The sequence below is a fragment of the Delphinapterus leucas genome, chromosome 7, assembly GCF_059928025.1.
Source record: "Delphinapterus leucas isolate spDelLeu-1000000601 "Yukka" chromosome 7, BTC_Dleu_Yukka2, whole genome shotgun sequence".
NCBI lineage: Eukaryota > Metazoa > Chordata > Mammalia > Artiodactyla > Monodontidae > Delphinapterus > Delphinapterus leucas.
Genome location: NC_143135.1, coordinates 95,744,863 through 95,763,633, shown reverse-complemented (window position 1 = coordinate 95,763,633; position 18,771 = coordinate 95,744,863). Strand labels below are relative to the sequence as shown.

Here is an 18,771-nt window from a genome sequence, read left to right as displayed (position 1 = left end):
AAAACAAATAAATTTTTTAAAAGGTTGGGGGGGGAGCCACAGATAGCCAGCCAGGCCGAGTTGCAAGGATCCAAGCTTGCAGGAACAAAAGCAAAAGCCCAGTGGAGCTTCCGGGGGTGTAGAAATCACTTGAGCAAGAAAAGAGGTAACTTCCCTTTGCTTGTTAGTTTTATCCATAGCCGTCAGCAGGAAAGTCCATGCAAACGTCCCCACAGCAGCAAGAAAAGGGAGGGCTGGAGACACAGTGTCCCTGCAGGCAGTGGGGGAGATGGGGAGACCCCCGGAGAAGGAAGAGGCAAGAAGGCCAAGGCCCCGGGGCCTGCAAAGGAAGAAGAGGAAGCCCAAGAGGCAGCCAAGAATGAAGCAAGCAACCTGGAGCTCAATGGCCGCAGGCCTGAAATCTCCCAGGGCTTCACAGCCCAGGTGTCCTCTGCACACATAGCCTGCAGGAGTCCTTGCCCGCAGTACCTCTCGCCCCCACTATTCTACATGGTTTATAGAAAGAACATGGAAAATGTAAAAGAAGGGAAAGAAAAAAAAAAGGGAGGGCTTCCCTGGTGGCGCAGTGGTTCAGAATCTGCCTGCCAATGCAGGGGACATGGGTTCGAGCCCTGGTCCGGGAAGATCCCACATGCTGCAGAGCAACTAAGCCCGTGCACCACAACCACTGAGCCTGTGCTCTAGAGCCTGCGAGCCACAACTACTGAGCCCGTGTGCCACAACTACTGAAGCCCACACACCTAGAGCCCATGCTCCACAGCAAGAGAAGCCACCACAATGGGAAGCCCATGCACTGCAACGAAGAGTAGCCCCCGCTTGTCACAACCAGAGAAAAGCCTGCATGCAACAACAAAGACCCAACACAGCCAAAAATAAAAGGAAAGGAAAGGAAAGGGAAGGGAGGGGAGGGGAGGGGAGGGGAGGGGAGGGAAGGGAAGGGGAAGGGAAGGGAAGGGAAGGGAAGGGAAGAAAGACCAAAAGCTGAGAATCAGGAATCCAACAGACCCAGCTCTGAAACCCAGCCTGGTAACTGGTGCCTCAGTTACATCTGGAAAATGGGAACAAACACACCTCCCTGACCTTGGCTCCCAGGGCTGTTATGAGGGTCAAATGAGCTGATGAGCTGAGGGGTGTCTGTTCTATTTCTCTCATTGTCCCTTTACCAGTGCCATTCTCCCACCCTGACCTGGCCCCTGGCCTGGCTGACCTTCTGCCCTAGGAACACGTCCATGAAGCAGCCAGTCGCAAGGGCGCCTGTGCCGGCAGAGCCAGGGGTGTCATGGAGGATGGCCATGGGCAATGGCAAAGCCAGAGAGAAGCTTCTGGCCCTCCCAGCCTCCCCCTTGCCTCCTTTCCACCACCTTCCCACAAACAGGGGCTGTTCTGAGACCCAGATCTGACCAAGCCACTCCCTGCTTAAAATGGGTTACAACCCAGCCTCCTTAGGCCCATAGTGCTAAGTACCCCCTCCTTTCTGGAATCCCTACCCAACCCCCAAATTCTACCTATTAAAATCTTTTTCAACTCTCTAACTTTAGACTAAATGCCCACCTCTTCCAAGAAGTCTCCCTGGCTGTTATAGCTATTAACATTTACCATGTTAAAATCAGAATGGAAAGGAATTAAAATATTTTCTTATTAATTTTTTTAAATTATTATTCGGCCACACCATGCGGCATGTGGAATCTTAGTTCCCCGACCAGGGATTGAACCCACACCCCCTGCATTGGGAGCACAGAATCTTAACCACTGGACCGCCAGGGAAGTCCCTTTTCTTATTAATTTTTAAATAAATTTTAAAATAACAGCAAACCTTTTACATGCTAATATAAATAACATTTAACAAAAAAAAAATTTTTTTTAGGCCGTGCCGCATGGCTTGGCTTGCGAGATCTTATTTCCCCGACCAGGGATCGAACCAGTGCTCTCTGCAGTGGAAGCATGGAATCTTAACCACTGGACCACCAGGGAAGTCCCTTTTTTTTTTTTTTTTCCCCCGGTACGCGGGCCTCTCACTGTTGTGGCCTCTCCCGTTGCAGATCACAGGCTCCGGATACACAGGCTCAGCGGCCATGGCTCACAGGCCCAGCCGCTCTGCGGCATGTGGGATCCTCCCGGACAGGGGCAAGAACCCGTGTCCCCTGCATCAGCAGGTGGACTCTCAACCACTGCGCCACCAGGGAAGCCCCCATTTTTTTTAAAACTACATTTTCCAAAACAAAAAGAACTTAGTAAGAAGGATAGCTTTGTTTTACATTTTTGCAAATCTCATTAACGCCTGGCTGGATTCTCACCTCCTTCACATCATGCAGCCTCTGGAAACCACGCTGTTCACTCAAGAGGAAGGAAAGAAAGGGAGAAGGACAAATAACACCTACGTGTTATTATAGAAATACTTTTGACCTCTCAAACCCTCTAAAAGCAGTTCACATCTTAGGACCAAGGAAAGGCTTGTCCCCTAGACAAAAGCAGCCCCGGGCCCTCTAGGGGGTGAAAGGAGAGGAGCTGGGTGTTGAGGGGAATCTCCTGAGTGTGAAGAGAGCTGCCGCGGGGGATCGGGGATCACAGAATCTGTCTCCTTTGTTTCTTCTCTCCCCGCTGGGTTCTTCACTTAGTTCCCCTCTGTCACCAGCCTGCCTTAGACCAGTGTAGAGTGAAAGATGTGTGGGGCTTCCTTGGTGGAGCGGTGGTTAAAAATCCACCTGCCAATGCAAGGGACATGGGTTCGAGCCCTGGTCCGGGAAGATCCCACATGCCGCGGTGCAACTAAGCCCATGCACCACAACTACTGAGCCTGTGCTCTAGAGCCCGTGAGCCACAACTACTGAGCCTGAGTGCCACAACTACTGAAGCCTGCACACCTAAAACCCGTGCTCCGCAACAGAGAAGCCACCGCAATGAGAATCCTGCGCACCGCAACTAGAGAAAGCCCGTGAGCAGCAACGAAGACCCAACGCAGCCAAAAATAAATAAATCAATATTTAAAAAAAAAAAAAAAAGACGTGTGTCAGAGAAAACATGCGCTTTGGATTTACCCAGCCCTGGGTTCAACTCTTGTCTCTGTATCTTGGGGAAGCTGATGTAACCTTGGGAAAGTTACCTAACCTCTTGGAGCCTTAGGCCATCATTTGTAAAATGGTTATGCTACCTCACAGAGTGATTCAAGGAGAGAAACTGCACGTAGGGCCTCTGGCCCAGGGCCTAATACGTAACAGACATTCTACAAACAGTAGCCAGAAATATTATGCTGCCTCCCCACCTCCTGCCCTACCCAACTCAGCGTGAGCACGGCTAACACAAAACAGATTAACAAGCCCTTTCCCTTCTCCCCGAGGACAGCTGCGCCAGGCTGGGATTTTCCAAGAGGACTTCGCTCGTGGAGAAAGAGAGTCACGGAGTGATGTAGTTTGCAGAGGGCAGGTTTTCTATCCTGCAACAGCACATGGCACCACCTGCCAGATTCCACAGCCCATCTGAAGGGCCAGCCCTGACCAACCCGTCCAAGGCCTTGGGCAGCTTCACCTCCTCCACTGCCCTTTCTCCTACGGGCTGAGGCAGCCAACCCCTCAAGCTCCCCGACTCACATCAGCACAGACACAAGCAGCCCAGAAAGACTTATCTCCTTGTCCCAGGCACCCAGGTGCTTTAGGGGGACTTCCAAAGACCCAGCTTGGCTAATGCCTCGGTCACCCTGATGGCCAGGAGCGATGGGCTGCTGGTCTGTCCAGGACCTTGAGGACTCACAGGCCTTGAAGCTGCCAAACCGTCACACCTGGCTTCGAAGGCTCCCTCGTGCCTGTAAAACTGCCCCGCTGTCTCCCTTCCTTCCCAGCACCCCTCAGACACTCACTCAGCACCTCAGTGAGGTTAGGAGATGGGGTGGCCAGGTCCCTGGTCACACCCCCGACAGAGCGCCCAGCTTCCTCCACGGGTTGTCCTCAGCCTGCGCCTTTAAGGACCGCTGCTCTGTGCCAGGGTCTCGACCTCGGCATCCTCAGCTGAGTTGGATTAAGGGACCATTTCATGCCGTTGCGAATTCCTTCTGCCTGCTGTCCCTTCCCCCACACAGAGACAGAATAGCCAGTAGCCAGAACCAGCTTGGAAACAGTCTGCCCAGGGCAGCGGGAGAGCTGGTCTAGCCTGGCAGCCCTCGTCTTCAGGGAGCGGAGCAGAGGCTGCCCCTTTGAGAGGCGGCCTCGGGGCAGGGAGCGGGCCCTCTGGGGTCTTGGGCTGTCGCAGGGACTCGAGAAAGCCATGCAGAGCCTAGAGCCATGAAGGACTGCTCAGACATCATCCTCTGTGTGGAGGCGACAGAGCTGAGCAAGGTAAGGGTCATACAGGACCACTCCCGCAAGACCCAGATGCCCACCTAGGGCTGGCAGTGCCCAGTGAACACACCTGCCAGGCAGTGCTGCCACCAGCCCTCAGCCCTCAAGTCTCTCCCTTCAGACTGAATTCTGCAATCCTGCTTTTGAGCCTGAATCAGGGCCACCTTGCCCCCTACCCAGCCTCCAGGAGGACGCCAGCTGCAGCACCCGAGCTCCCTGGCATGGTAACCATCTCACGGGGTGAGCTGGGTAGGACAGAAAGGCCCAGCGGCTAAGGGCTGTGTGAGAGATGCCCAAGCGAAAGGGCTCTCAAAAGCCCACCCCGCCTGCCCGCAGGTCGGCGTCCCCGAGGGCTACAGCCTGACTGCCACTTCTCCTGGCTGTGTGTCCTCCTGCTGGCCAGCCTGCTGCTGTTGCTGCTGGGGCTGCTGGTGGCCATCATCCTGGCCCGTAAGTTCCCAAGGCCTCCATGAGTCTCCCATGCCCTGCAAGAGATCCAGCACCTCTGAATCCCACTCCCCCGTCTTCCCGCCTCCAGAATTGCAGGCTACAGCCGCGTCCGGGGCCTCCCATCATCCACTGCCTTCCCAAGGCCTCACCACCATTGGCTCCACCCCCACTCCCATCCCCACCACCTCTCAGGCAACTGGGACCCCTAAAGGGCAACCGGAGGCAGGCGTGAGCCCCACACCCCAGTCAAGTGAGTACTACGGGGCAGATCTTCCCGGAGAAGGGCCAAGACGGCAGGGGGGAAGGGAGGCCGGGAAGAGGCATCTTATAAAAACAAGTCTCTCTCCTTTTGACCTCTGAACTCTAACCTCCGTCCCTGCAGCCTGTGGGGGCCTCCTTCCTGGCCCAAGGGGCTTCTTCAGCAGCCCCGACTACCCAGACCCTTACCCACCCAACGTCCACTGCGTGTGGCATATCCAAGTGGCCACAGACCATGCAATACAGCTCAAGATCGAAGCTCTCAGCGTGGAGAGTGTGGCCTCCTGTCTTTTTGATCGCTTGGAAATCTCCCCCGAGCCTGAAGGCCCCCTCCTCAGGTGGGTCCCTCTGCCCCCAGGAGATCCCACCCCCGTCCTGAACCACTGTCTGGAGGGCAGAACCAGGGAACTGCAGTGGGAAATTCTTGACTGGGAAGAAACGGAGAGACTTGGCCTCTGGGCCCAGCTCTGCCACCATCTTGCTATATGACCTTGGGAAGGTCACTTCCCCTCTCTGACCTTGGTTTCCAAATCTGGAAAATGGAGCTCTCACATATCTTTCCCATGGATAAATGCCTCAAGAATGGACGTGCAGGAGCTAGGGAGGTCAAAGCTCTGCTGGAAATGAAAGGAACCTTTTGGACACATCGTCCCCAGGACGGGGCTTGAGGGAAGAGGACCGCAGGGCCCAGGCAGGCTCCACTCTGGCTGGCCCTGAGCTCTGAGCCTCCATCACCCCCAATCTGGCTTCTTGCAGAGTGTGTGGGAGGGTGCCTCCCCCCACACTCAACACCAATGCCAGCCACCTCCGCGTGGCCTTCGTCTCCGACAGCAGCGTGGAAGGATCTGGCTTCCATGCCTGGTACCAGGCCGTGGCCCCCGGTCATGGTGAGTGTTTTCCCACCAGGTCCCCAGCTACCTGTCAACTGTCCGCTGCCCCCCTCTCCAGCCACTCCCAGCCCTGCAAAAGGGGTAGAGATTCTAGGGGGTTCTGAATCCAGATGCCCGCCCCCAGGGAGCTGTGCCCACGATGAGTTCCCCTGCGACCAGCTCGTCTGCCTGCTACCCGACTCGGTGTGCGACGGCTTTGCCAGTTGCGCTGATGGCAGTGACGAGGCCAACTGCAGCGCCAAGTTCTCGGGTATGGGCCCGGCCAGCCTCAGGGCGGGTACTGTCCTCAGGCATCTGATCCAGGTTCAGGCAGGCCTCCCCAGGCCTGGCCCAGCTCCAAACCTGCCTGGTCATTCTTCTGGCCCAGAACTTGTCTCCCCACGGGCACAGCCAAAACTCTTCTCTGCCATCCCTGCTGGCCCTACCGGGCGAAGGCACAGACCCTGGCAAACTCATGAGCCCCTCCTCCTCTCTACAGGGTGTGGGGGGAACCTGACTGGGCTCCAGGGCACTTTCTCTGCTCCCAGCTACTTGCAGCAGTACCCTCACCAACAGGTAAGCCAGCGCTCCATAGCGGGGGTGGTGCAGCCCACGTGGGCACACCTGAGCATCCGGGTTAGTGCGATTGAGGACAGCATGGCAGATACTGCCTTGTACTTGGGAAGGTCAGAGATCAAGCAGGCAGGAAGGGAACAGTATTAAGTGCTTACTAGGTATCCATGTTCCCCGTGCTGGGTAAGCTTATCTCCGAGACCAGATAAGTTAAAGGCCCTTCCGCCAGCACCAATGATGCGAGCAGTGTGGGCAGGGCCCGCCCACTCCCTACCCCGCCTGCAGCAGGGGGAAGCCCATCTGGAGCTCAAGCCTGGAGGCCCCGATTGGGACAGAAGGAGGAACCCATAAATTACTCCACCTGTGCCCTCCCCCAGCTTTGCACCTGGCACATCTCGGTGCCCGCTGGACATGGCATCGAACTGCTGTTCCACAACTTCAGCCTGGAAGCTCAGGACGAGTGCAAGTCTGACTACGTGGAAGTGTATGAGACCCGCAACTCAGGGGCCCTCAGCCTCCTGGGCAGGTACTGGTGGAGCCAGCGGGGAGGAGCTGAGGATAAAGCCCATCCTCCAGAGTCCGAGGTCAAGGCTTCCTACGAACAGGCCCACGCACGCACTAGCTTCATTGTCTTCTCCTGCGCCAAGCTGGAGTTCCCCGCACTGTCACCCTGAAAAAGGCTTGTCCTTCCTCACCTTCGTACCTGTCCCCCTCACCTTTGCTCCTTACATCACCTCCTCCAGGAAGCTCTCCCCGTCCCAGCTCTCCCACCTGTCCGGTCTATTTATAGCTTCCCCCAGAACGCTCACTGATTTTCCCCAGGTCGAAGGGGCTCAAGTTCAAGCAGTTTATTTCGTTTGTTTAGTACTTTGTCTCCTGAACATGTGTGTCTTCCTCACCAGTCCCATGAGTCAGTGACTATGCCTCCCATCCCCTCTGGCATCGCCCAGAGCACCCAGCTCCGTGCCGCGTCTGCGGGGGGGCCCCGTGCCAGGACTGCTGTCTGCTCTGGGCAGGTTCTGTGGAGCAGAGCCGCCCCCGCGCCTCATCTCCTCGCACCACCAGCTGGCTGTGCTCTTTAGGACAGACCATGGCATCAGCATCGGGGGCTTCTCGGCCACCTACCGGGCCCTCAATGCCACAGAGAGTAGGTGGCCCTGGGCGAGTGGGTGTGGGCAGTGGAGGTGCCTCCAGGAGAACAGGGAAGGGCTCTGGACCCTGGTCAGGGCACTGTGAAGGCAGTGGGGGTACAGGCATGTCCCAGGGCACTGCCATGCCCCCTGTGCCTGCAGACCCCTGTGGGCCCGGAGAGTTCTCCTGCCGGGATGGAGGGTGTAAGAATCTGCAGTGGATGTGTGGCATGTGGAGAGACTGCACAGAGAGCAACGATGACAACTGCAGCATCCCCTTGCTCCCACCCCCAGGTGAGGAGCCTGCCCCAGGGCACCGCAAGAGGGGCTGGCAGGCCTGAGCGGGCTGGGTGCCCATCCCTAAAAACCCACTGGCACGTGTCATAACAGCCATCCCTATCTTCCCTGATGGGGTGGGGGGCCCACTAGCCTGACTCTGGCCCACTCCACCAAATACTGGAGGGATTCTCCCCCAGGAGTGGCAAGGGTACTTAGTGTCACCCCCGAGGGAAATGGGAATCTGGGAGTTGATGTTTGAGGCTTCAAGAGCCCATCCAGCCTTGTCACACAGAGAGGCCCTCTCCAGGGCCCACCTCGGAGATGGGGGGAGAGTGGGGGAGCTCCTTCCAGATGCCCTGGTCCTGCCAATGTTGGTGCCCCTAGCTCCCCGAGATCATAGACGTGCCTGCATGATGCCCAGGGCTGGCGAATGATGCTTGGAGTAGGCTCTCAAGGAAAACAGGAATCCTCGACATGGATAAAGCATCTCTCTGTGTTATCTCCTTTGATTCTCCCCGTCTGACCCATACGGAGCGCTTAGGTGACTTGTCCCAGCTCACACAGCCAGTGAGTATTCCCCAGAGTGACCCTCTCCTCCCACTCCTGCAGAGCTGGCCTGTGAACCTGTCCAGGTGGAGATGTGCATCGGTCTGAGCTACAACACCACGGCTTTCCCTAACATCTGGGTGGGCATGGCCACCCAGGAGGAGGTGGTGGAGGTCCTCAGAGGTTACAAGGTGCTCCAGGGAGAGATAAGGAGGAACCCCCAGGGAGGGGAGGGAACTGGGGGAGCAGGGTGCCTGAGGGCTGGTCTCCTCCTTCCACAGAGCCTGACAAGCCTGCCCTGCTACCAGAATTTCCGGAGGCTCCTTTGTGGGCTACTTGTGCCCCACTGCACCCCGCTAGGCAGTGTCCTTCCCCCTTGCCGCTCTGTCTGCCAGGAGGCAGAGCGCCAGTGCCAGTCTGGCCTGGCACTACTGGGCACCCCCTGGCCCTTTAACTGCAACAGGCTGCCTGAGGCAGCTGGCTTGGAGGCTTGTGCCCAGCCCTGACCCTGAGGCGGGCCCCTGCCCTCTGCTGCCCATCCTCCTTTGCCTATCAGGGTGGGCAGGCAGGGGAGCAAAGGAAGGGGACCAGCATGGGACTCTGCCCATCCCCTCTGGGTCCTCCCAGGGAGGGGAAGAGGAGTCCTCAGCGGGGCTAACAGGACCCTCCCACCCTGCCAGGTCCTTCCCTATCCTTTTATTTGCCCCAGCTGCTGCAAACAGCTGGCCTGACTCCACACTGTACCAGTGATCATCTAGATTGCTTCCCACCCAAGCCTCTGACCCCAGTTCCCCACCTTCTACCTTCCTCATCTCCATCTGCTTTTTCAGGCTCTCTGCCACCCTCTTTCTGACTTTTTCATTTATTCCAAAAAAAAATGTATCCAGTGCCTAGTCATGTGGCAGCCCCTATTCTGAGCCCTGGGGATCCAGTTGTCTACTGCTTCTAGAACCGTCCACCCTCGGTTCTCAGCTTCTATTTCTCCTGGACTAGAGTGTTGTCTTTGATCTCCGTCGTGGCACCATCTCTCCTTCCAGCTCCTTGGAGCTGTAGATGCCCTGAGCGTCTGTTTCTCATGGTTCTGCCTCTCTGTGCCCGCCTCAAATCTCTCCCTCCTTTCTCCACCAAACTTTGGCTGGCCGCCGGGCGACACCACGAGTTATTTCCCTGCTATTTCCCGGCCCGGGCTCTTGGCCCCCGAACAACTGGTTTCCTCTTGGAGTCTGGGAGGAGCAGAGCAGAGCCGGCAAGGAACGAACCGGGACCAGGGGGACGCCTAGGGCAGGGGGCGCCTGGCTAGAGAGAAGCGCAGGGAAGGAAGGTAGCAAGCAGGGGTCAACTGGAGGGTCCGGAGTAGCGAGAGCCCCGAAGGAGGCCACAGAGAGAGCGAGCAGCCCCGGGAGCCGGGAGGGGGGTGAGTCTGGTCGCGAAGGGGGGGGGGGCGGGGAAATGGGAATGGGGGAGGGGACTGTGGGAAAGACTGGGCGCCGGCCCGGGGTGGTGGTGGGGAGAGGGCCGGCCTCTCCTTCCCCCTGCGCGGTGCTCTCGGGGTTCTTGGGTCTAGGGGCGCCCCATTCTTCGTCCCCTCGAGGCCACTCAGGGACATGGCAGTGGGGTGGGGACCGAGCCGGCTGCGCCGGGGCGGGGACCGAGGCAGGTCCCAGGATTCTGGGTCCCGACTCCTGTCCTGCCCAGCCCACAGACGACCAGAGGCCCGCGGCGTCCGGGCTCCGCGTGCCAGCGCCATGAGGCCGCTCCTCGCTCTGCTGCTCCTGGGCTTGGCGGCCGGGTCGCCCCCGCTGGACGACAACAAGATCCCCAGCCTGTGCCCGGGACACCCCGGCCTCCCCGGCACGCCGGGCCACCATGGCAGCCAGGGTCTGCCCGGCCGCGACGGCCGCGACGGCCGCGACGGCGCGCCCGGCGCTCCGGGAGAGAAAGGCGAGGGCGGGAGGCCGGGTAAGAAGCGCCTCCGCTGGGAGGCTGGTAAGAGTGCGGCCCCGCTCCTGCTCCCGGGGGCTCGGGGCTCGGGGTTGCCGCTAGGGGGCGCCGCTCCCGTCCCCGTCCGACCCGGCCGGAGCCGGGAGAAAGGGACTCAGCTGCGGGAGCCAGAACCCCTGGGACCCTAAGATCTGCCCCAAGCCCTGCAGGAAGCGTGGAGGGGGTCCTGCGGCGCAGGGCGGCCCCGCCCGGGAAGGGGCAGCTGGGAGGCTGAGGGAGGATGCTGGAGGCCCGCGGCGGGCGCGCCCTAACTGCTCCGCTTTCCCCCCACCCCCACCCCTGCAGGCCTCCCGGGGCCGCGTGGGGAGCCCGGGCCGCGAGGAGAAGCAGGCCCCGTGGGGGCGGCCGGGCCAGCAGGCGAGTGCTCGGTGCCTCCGCGCTCCGCCTTCAGTGCCAAGCGCTCAGAGAGCCGGGTGCCCCCGCCGTCGGACGCGCCCCTACCCTTCGACCGCGTGCTGGTGAATGAGCAGGGACATTACGACGCCGTCACCGGCAAGTTCACCTGCCACGTGCCCGGGGTCTACTACTTCGCCGTCCACGCCACCGTCTACCGGGCTAGCCTGCAGTTCGATCTGGTCAAGAATGGAGAGTCCATCGCCTCTTTCTTCCAGTTCTTCGGGGGGTGGCCCAAGCCAGCCTCGCTCTCCGGGGGCGCCATGGTGAGGCTGGAGCCCAAAGACCAGGTGTGGGTACAGGTGGGCGTGGGTGACTATATTGGCATCTACGCCAGCATCAAGACAGACAGCACCTTCTCTGGATTTCTAGTGTATTCTGACTGGCACAACTCCCCAGTCTTCGCTTGATGCCCACTGGAAAGTGAGCACACGCTGTCTCACTCGAAGGGCAGGAGGGCATGACACTGACAGCCACATCATCCAGGAGGGCTGGCCCCCCTGGAATGTTGTGAATGACCGCGGAGGTGGGGTGGGGGCCTCTCCGTTCTGCTGCAGGCAGGGGATGGGGACAGAGGCTGAGATCAGGGCTGGCAGCACGGGGCAGTGGCTGGATTTCTGCCCTAGACCAAAGGAGTGCTGGCAGGCAGCGTGCTGGCGGTGTGCTGGCAGGTGTGAGTCCCCGCAGTTGCTCTGGCCCAGGACCCCAAGGTGGGGTGCTCCCTTCCCAGTCCTCTGCTTCTCTGGGTCTTCCCTCATCCCTCCTGCTCCTGGGCCCTTTTCTCAGAGATCATTCAATAAATCTTAAAACAACAACAACAAAAACCCTCTTACTGGCTTCAGCCTTTCTTATTTACTGGTGGGGATGCCCTGATTCTGAGATTGGGGAGAAGAGGGAGGACGGTGGGTGGGGAGGGTGCTCAGGCAGAAGGGAGGGCTCTTGGGCTGGATGGAGCTATGCGCCAGGAGATACAGGAAGCAGGCCCAGGTGAAGGAGAGGCCGCTCCGCAGACCTGCTGGGTAAGCGGTGGAGGTTGTGAACGGGAGCCCCTGCTGAGGAGGGTGTCCTGGTGTCAGACTTTGGCCACCCAGAAGGAGGAGCCCTTTTTCTAACTCAGAGATGTCATATGAACTGGGTGGGACTTCACCACACACATCCCTGCCCTGACCAACAGAAAGGAAGCCAGGATTTTCATTCATGGCTGCTCTGGCTACTTGCCTGGTCCCTAGATGACTGGAAAGCTTCTCTGTCCCCCATGCCAGGGGTGTGGAGTGTCCCTGGGTGTCTAGAGGTGTCATCTTGGAGATGGCCACGAGGGGGCAGCCCAGTTCCAGGATGCAGCAATGACCCTAGGTAGCTGAGCTCCTGACTGCTAAGGTGGTTAGGGGGAGGAAGGGTATTGAGCTCCGCCAGTGGGATTCCAGATGGGGGTGGAGGAAAAGGGGGTCATTTGCTCCCAGCTCAGGAAGTTTATCTTCTCTCATAAAATGTTTATCCTCACATTAAACAGAGACTGGAAGGAAGCAAGCCTCCCCTTGCTCAGCTCCCTCTCCAGGGTTGGGGGAAGGGGAAAAAAGAGCCCTTCCTCAGGCCTCCCAACTCCAAGGTGCATGTGGGGAACAGTCACTCACTGGACCGGGCCACACCACTCAGTCTGAGGCTAGCCGCAAAGCCCCTCCGAGGCTCCTCTCCTTGCCCCACCCCCGACCCGATGACTAACAAACCCGGGCTGGCCCACCCACATCAGCTCAGGCTCTCAACCCAAGAGAAAGTGGAGGGGCCTCTCCTCGGAGTTTCTTCCCATCTACCGCTTTCCCCTCCCCCACCCCCTTCCAGAAGGCTGTCCCTGGCATCATGCTCCTAGATTTTACATATAATTATGGGGTAGTGTCCCCCCCTTCTCTTGCAGGTCATGTGAGGATGGATATGACCAATGGCAACTGGACCCAGTGAGCTAGAGACAGGCCTCCCAGCTGTCCACCAGGAGGCCCCACGGCCATACTCCAGCCCATCACAGCGCCACTCTATGCCAAGAGTCACAACGACAAGCACCAACTCCTCCAGGGATCTGAGGGTAGGTTGCACTCCAGGCAGTAGGAACCCCAAGTTCCCTCCTGGGAAGAGTGGCACCAGAGGAAAAGCTGGGAGGGCTGACCCAAAGGGTGAGCAAGTTCACACTCCTCTCTCCTAGGGCTAATTCTGGAAAGATAGAAAAGATAAGGAGAGCTTTCCAAAAGCTGTGCACGTGAGAGGGCACAAATCAGACAGGGTGAAAGCAAAGCCAGCCACACCTGGCAGGGGCTCTCCCCAAGGCACCCTATCTTATCTCTCTGCCAGGTCCCCCACCAACCACACTTGTGACTCCGGCAGGACCGAAGGACCCTGCTGCAGCATCCGTCACCCTAACCGACGGCTCGCCCTTGCAAGGATGCACACAGAGGCCGTCAGAGCTGTAACAGAACTTCATTCATTGGATCCTGGGCCAGACAGACACCTCAGGGACCCGCATGCCTCTCGGCCCTGGCCCCTTCTGTATTTGGACCCTAGTGAAACGTGCACAGTCTGCCCTCCCGATGCCAGGGAGAGACGAACAGAAGGGGAATGCCTTCTCACTCTGCGATGTGGGGAGTGAAAGGGATAGGAGTAGAAATCTGGCTATCCCCCCTGCGGTTCCCAGTGGTGCTGGGGTGTCAGAGGGCACATGGTCCCAAAGCCAGGTGCAAACACACACACACCTGGGGGTTAATTCTCATCCCAGCTGTTGGGTCAGGTCAGAAGGGAGCCTCATAAGATCATGACTGGTAGCAGGAGCTCTAAGGGCACCTGAGAGATACTACCCCCAAAGCCTGCCAGAGCACAGGGGCTCCAGCTTAAAGCAAATGTTCAAGATCATTCCAAGGCCCTTGAGTTGCCACAACACCCAAATGACACTGATGTGTGTGGCTGCAGAAGCGGGGGAGGAAGTGGGAAGGGAGCAGGGAGAGAACCTGCAAATCCCCAACAGAACAACCAGAAGCGGAGAGGGGGAGCCCCACACACGGGTATCTGGGTGGGCCCTGGCAAGCTGGAGGGGAGTCCACAGAGAACAGTCTCAGGGCCTCGCAGAGTGACACACTCACCACCCTCGGCATCACTGAGACCCACTGGGTAAGGATAAGCTGTTACCCTGCCCCCAGCCAAGCCACAGTCTTCCAGAGTTTCCCATCTCCATGTCCTGGACATATGGCTCCGAGGCTCGGCAGGACGGCCATAGGGGCAGGAGAGGCTTCAGGCTGGGACCCAGAGATCAGGTGTGAATGCTGTCCTAGCGCAGGTGGCTGTGTGGAGCATGGAGGGATGGGCAGGCGGGGAGGGAGTCTTCAGAGGTAGACGTTGAGGGTCTGCAGGATGCCCCGGCGGCACAGTGGGCAGTTGCGGTGGTAGACAGGGTGGCGCATCAGGATCTCAGTGCAGGCCTGGCAGAGGCACAGGTGCCGACAAGGCAGAAGCAGCACCGTCTTGCTCTGGTCCTGGCAGATGACGCACTTCTTCCGCTCCTCTTGCTCCTTCAGCAATTTCCATGGGTCTTGCCCAGCTACAGGCTCCTCCACATTGAGCCTCTCCCGGCCCCGGGCAGCTGTCACTCTGGCCATCCTGACCTCCTCTTCTTCTGCCTCTGATCTGGGCCCAGCTTCAGGAAGAGCGTCCTGTCGCCAGGTCCTGGCTGAGGGCACCCTCCTAGGGCCACCCTGGGGGGCCCCAGGGGCCCCTCCCCGGTTAGGCCAGCTCGCCAGCTGCAGGCTACGGCTCCAGACTCGGCGCCAGGTCTCCAAGCCCAGTGCTAGGCGAGAGAGCCGCACAACATCCTCTCTGAGCCGGTGGTAGGATGGCCGGGCATGGAGCTGACTGAGCGCCTGGGTGGCCAGCCTCAGGGTGAGGTCCGGGTGCAACAGAGTCACCGTCACTGCCAGCACGCAAGCCAGCAGCACCAGGCCAGTGACATTGACAAGCACAAAGCTGGCCAGGAGGCGGGCAGCGGAGGCCAAGAGCTCCAGTACCAGCTGGCAGGGGGTCCAGAGGAGGATGGACATGGCCACAGCACTGCTGGAAATGTGGGCTAGGAAAGCAGCCACTACATCGGTCATCCTCCACAGCGGTCCCATCACTGCATCCCACAGGGCCAGCACCAGGGAGAAGAGGTTCTGGGTGCCAATGAGGCAGATGTTGACCAGGCTATTAACCACATAGGCCACCAGGCTCATGGTGATGGCACAGATGTCACAGACCTGGCGCAGCAAAGCATGGCCATTGGAGACCATATTGAGGACACCCCGGTGCAGGATCTCCCGGCTCCTAAGCGCCCCGTGGGAGGCCAGGTGCCCCAGGAGCTTTAAGCTCTCCAGGCCAGAACAGCAGCTGTATAGTACGGTACACAAGGCCTGAAAGCCCCCAAAGGTGAAGGGAACCACGGCTTCGATGAAGGCCAGCAGTGACAGCAAGACTCCACGGCCCAAGTGCAGAAGACTAGTCAGTACCGTATGTGGCAGGTTGTAGATGAAGGCCAGGAGCCAGGCCAGGGAAGCCAGGAGGGAGGACACCAGCAGGAAGTTGAGGTCCAACACCAAGGTCAGCACATCCAGCAACAGGCCCACCCCATTCACTACCAGGTACACAGCCTCCATGATAGGGCTATGGGGGTTAGTCCAAAAGGAAGTCTGGCTCCCGGTTGAGGGGGGTGTCAGGGCTGTCAATATTTGGGGGAAGGAGGAGGTCGGGGATTAATTTGGAAGGGAAGTGAGCAGTCTCCAATACAGGGAGAATCTGAGGAAGACGTGGGTTAGAAGGAAGTGGAGTCTCAACGGAGGGAAAGGGGGCCAGATGCCGGTCCAGGAGTCCCGGTTTTGAAGGCGGGCTCTTTGGGAGGAAATAGCCCAAACATCTCTAAAGTGGAGGTGATCCCGGGCTGGAGGAGAAACCTCAGCTTTGGAGGCCTGGTGGTGGCATACCACGGCCGAGCAATGGGTCAGACCGAGAGGAGACCGGGAACGGAAGGGATCGGGCCAGGCCGGGGCCGGGTGGGGGCGGCGCAGGCTGGGCGCGGGCTCGCGGTCCAGCTACGCAGGTGCCTCTGTCCCCGCCCGGCCCCCGTCCTCTGGGCTCGCGGCGCTTCGCGCCCAAGGGAGCAGCGGGGAAGGGAACGAGGCTCAGCAAACCCCAGGCGCGGCCTCTACTCCGCTGGGCGCCGCCATCTTGTGTGCTACCGGGTGGGGCAAAAGGCGTAACAAGGAGGGAGGGACGACGAACTCTGACCAATCGGTGAGGCCCAAGCGCAGGAAACATCGAGCACTCATTGGTCCGTTTGAACGGCGCCCAAACATATTTAGTACTTTAAGGGGTGGGGGGGAACAGATTGAAATCCCCGCCCCCTTGAGGCGGGGATTGGTCAATTGAAGGGCAGAGGTGAACTTGCCCCCCCAGCCCCGCCCCCTAAAGGAGCAGGACTTTGGACTGGGATAGTGTGGGCGCTGTTCTTTTCACTTGGCCTCCAGCCTTGATTTTTTTTAGGTGCGGGTTGGCGGTCACTGCCTCTGAGCTGGGCTCTAAGATTGCACCGCCTCCGCAGCCTCAGACTCAGTCGTTCGTCCTCCTCCATTCATCCATTTATTCTATCGTTTATTGAGCCTGCTACAAATGCAAATGAGGATTTGTATTTGTACAAATGAGGATACAAAAACTGTTTAAGACGTGCCTGCTCACAAGTAGTTCAAGGGGAAACAGATTGTGATAGGGGATTCCCAAGGTGCTATTTCCAAACTGTTTCCTCAAGCTCTATCACGTTTTCTCAGCATCCTCAGGAGATTACCTCATTGTCAGTGAGAAAAGGAGGTCACATGCCGGAAATAGCTCACCCTCCTAGCCCAGGCCCTATTAATTTGTTTACTTGAACGCTCTAGTTAGATATCTGCCTGGGCACCCTTAGTAGGCCCCTCAAAAATTTACCCTCTTCTTTAATATTCAAATAATATTCAAAATATCTAAGATCCTATCCCAAGTATATTGGGAAGCCTGGTGTTCTCTACTAAGCCCAAGGATACTTGGAGGTCTTATCCTTCCCCTGGCCTCCATTGCTTTAATTTCCTGCTTGCATTTGTCGACTTAAAAAAAAAAGCAAAACATGAGAGTCGTGAGTTAAGATTTATTTGGGGTGAAATGAGGACTATAGCCCAGGAGACAGCCTCTGAGATAGTTCTGAGGAACTACTCTGAAGAGGTAAGGGGAGAGGTGAATGTATGTGTAATTTTGGTAAGGGGGGCATACGTGCAATTCAGCACACATTTTGGCAGAAGGTTGCTGCTGGTCACAAGGAGCAGATGTCTCCGTTAATGATTTAAGTGCTTTTCTAGATGTGAGGAGATGCAAGAATTTGGGCTCGTAGAATCTTCTCCTGAAAATAACTATCTGAAGGCCTGTTCTGCCAGTTTTTCCCAGAGCACAGAGTGCCTCATTCCTGATCTCTGCCCTGAACTCCTTTCAGGGGATGTTGAAGGTCAGTGACTATGGTGGCTAGTGACAGTTTTTAGTTAGCACATTGAATTCTTCATCTCCACTCTGGCCTGGACTGCTGAAAGTGTCTGTCTCTGTCACCCCACCCTGAATACTGCCTGAATCCTTTCTTCCCCAAAGCACCACTGATGCATACGAAGGTGAGGGATGCAGCACACCTTTACTGAAACAAGGGGCTCCCAATAGGGGTTACACCATAGTGCAGGGCAAGGACTGCAACTTCTAAAACTCCACTGGTTTTTCCCCAGCCTCTCTCCCACATCTGTCAGGCCCCAACTTAATGTTTTCTCTGAGACATGTTTTCCCTTTGTCTTCCTCTTCCTTTTGAGATTTCCCCTCCTTTTCTCTAGCCATCAGACTCCAACTTCCCATTGTTATTTTATATTACAGAACAGTCTATTTCTACCCCCAACCCCACCTATGCTTTGGCCACAAAATGCTAATTTCTCTAAACAAAGGAGAATAATATAAAGATTTATTTAACCTCCTGCCCAGATCACAGTCTGTTGTGGTTATTGTTGCTGGGGTTTTTATTTTTCATTTTTCCCCTAATTTCAAATCTTGGAGAAATGCCCACCTCCTCTTCAAGATACTTGAACCCACCACGCATAACTTGTCCTCTTCAGAAATTTTACCTGTCCAGTGAATAGTATTATGTTCTTAATTTATCTTCCTGCAGCACTTGACATCAATGACCACTTCCTCCACCCTTGGCCTCTGGACCTTACCCTCTCCTGTATTCTTTCTGTCTCCATCATGGCCCCCTCTCCTCTCTACACGATGATTCCCAAATCTGTGTCTTCAGCCTGAATCTCTCTTGTAAAGTTCAGGTTCCACATGCTTCCTGGACAGCTGCTGGATATCCCACTGGTGCTTCAAACTCAATGTGTCCAAAATCAAACTCAGCAAATTTGCTGTGCCTGCACTGTGTGTAATTAACCAGCCAGCTTTCCAGGCCGAGAAAGACCTTGAAGTTGGCAGGATCCTCTAAGACAATATTTCCATTAGTCTGGGACTAATTAGCCTCCCCTTTGAGTGATCTGAGACACACTAAGCCAAAACCAGCTTAGTTTAGCTTAAACAAGCCACAACCTTTGACTCTGCGGGCGTTCTAGTTGTGGGCAGGCAGAGGTGACCTGTGGCCAAAATTCTTGTGACAAATGAATTACTGCAAAATGCTATCCATTCTTAAGCTAGAAATATAAGAAAGTACCATGCTACCACAAGGCAAAAGAAGTGCTCGGATGACTCCCGCCTTAGAGAAACCAAGGCGCCTCCCAGCGCTGAGAGGTTGTTAACACTCCCCTTGAGGTGATCATTGTGGTTGGGTTGGGTCTGGACTCGAGCAGTATCTCTACTGACTCGATAATGTTTCTTTCTAGGACTGTGTTCCAGATAACA

General features: G+C 57.2%; 3 protein-coding genes across 3 annotated transcripts; 2 read left to right on the top strand and 1 right to left on the bottom strand.

Moving 5' to 3' along the window:
* Positions 1-4,271: 4,271 nt before the first annotated feature.
* Positions 4,272-9,830, top strand: MFRP (membrane frizzled-related protein). The gene is given in 13 exon segments (XM_089915691.1): positions 4,272-4,325; positions 4,450-4,552; positions 4,665-4,778; positions 4,867-5,028; positions 5,161-5,374; positions 5,793-5,923; positions 6,051-6,322; positions 6,325-6,369; positions 6,371-6,481; positions 6,856-7,004; positions 7,495-7,625; positions 7,771-7,902; positions 8,497-9,830. Coding segments are annotated over 13 exon segments (2,061 nt in total). The 3' UTR covers positions 8,940-9,830.
* Positions 9,831-9,872: 42 nt separating this feature from the next.
* C1QTNF5 (C1q and TNF related 5) lies at positions 9,873-11,669 on the top strand. The gene is made up of 2 exons (XM_022560355.3): positions 9,873-10,392; positions 10,720-11,669. Exons 1-2 carry the CDS (start codon positions 10,038-10,040, stop codon positions 11,235-11,237), a joined length of 873 nt encoding a protein of 290 aa, XP_022416063.1. The 5' UTR covers positions 9,873-10,037; the 3' UTR covers positions 11,238-11,669.
* A 1,605-nt stretch (positions 11,670-13,274) lies between these two features.
* On the bottom strand, positions 13,275-16,091 carry RNF26 (ring finger protein 26). Its single transcript, XM_022560354.3, has one exon. The coding sequence runs from the start codon at positions 15,486-15,488 to the stop codon at positions 14,187-14,189; it is 1,302 nt and encodes a 433-aa protein (XP_022416062.2). The 5' UTR covers positions 15,489-16,091; the 3' UTR covers positions 13,275-14,186.
* Positions 16,092-18,771: the final 2,680 nt, after the last annotated feature.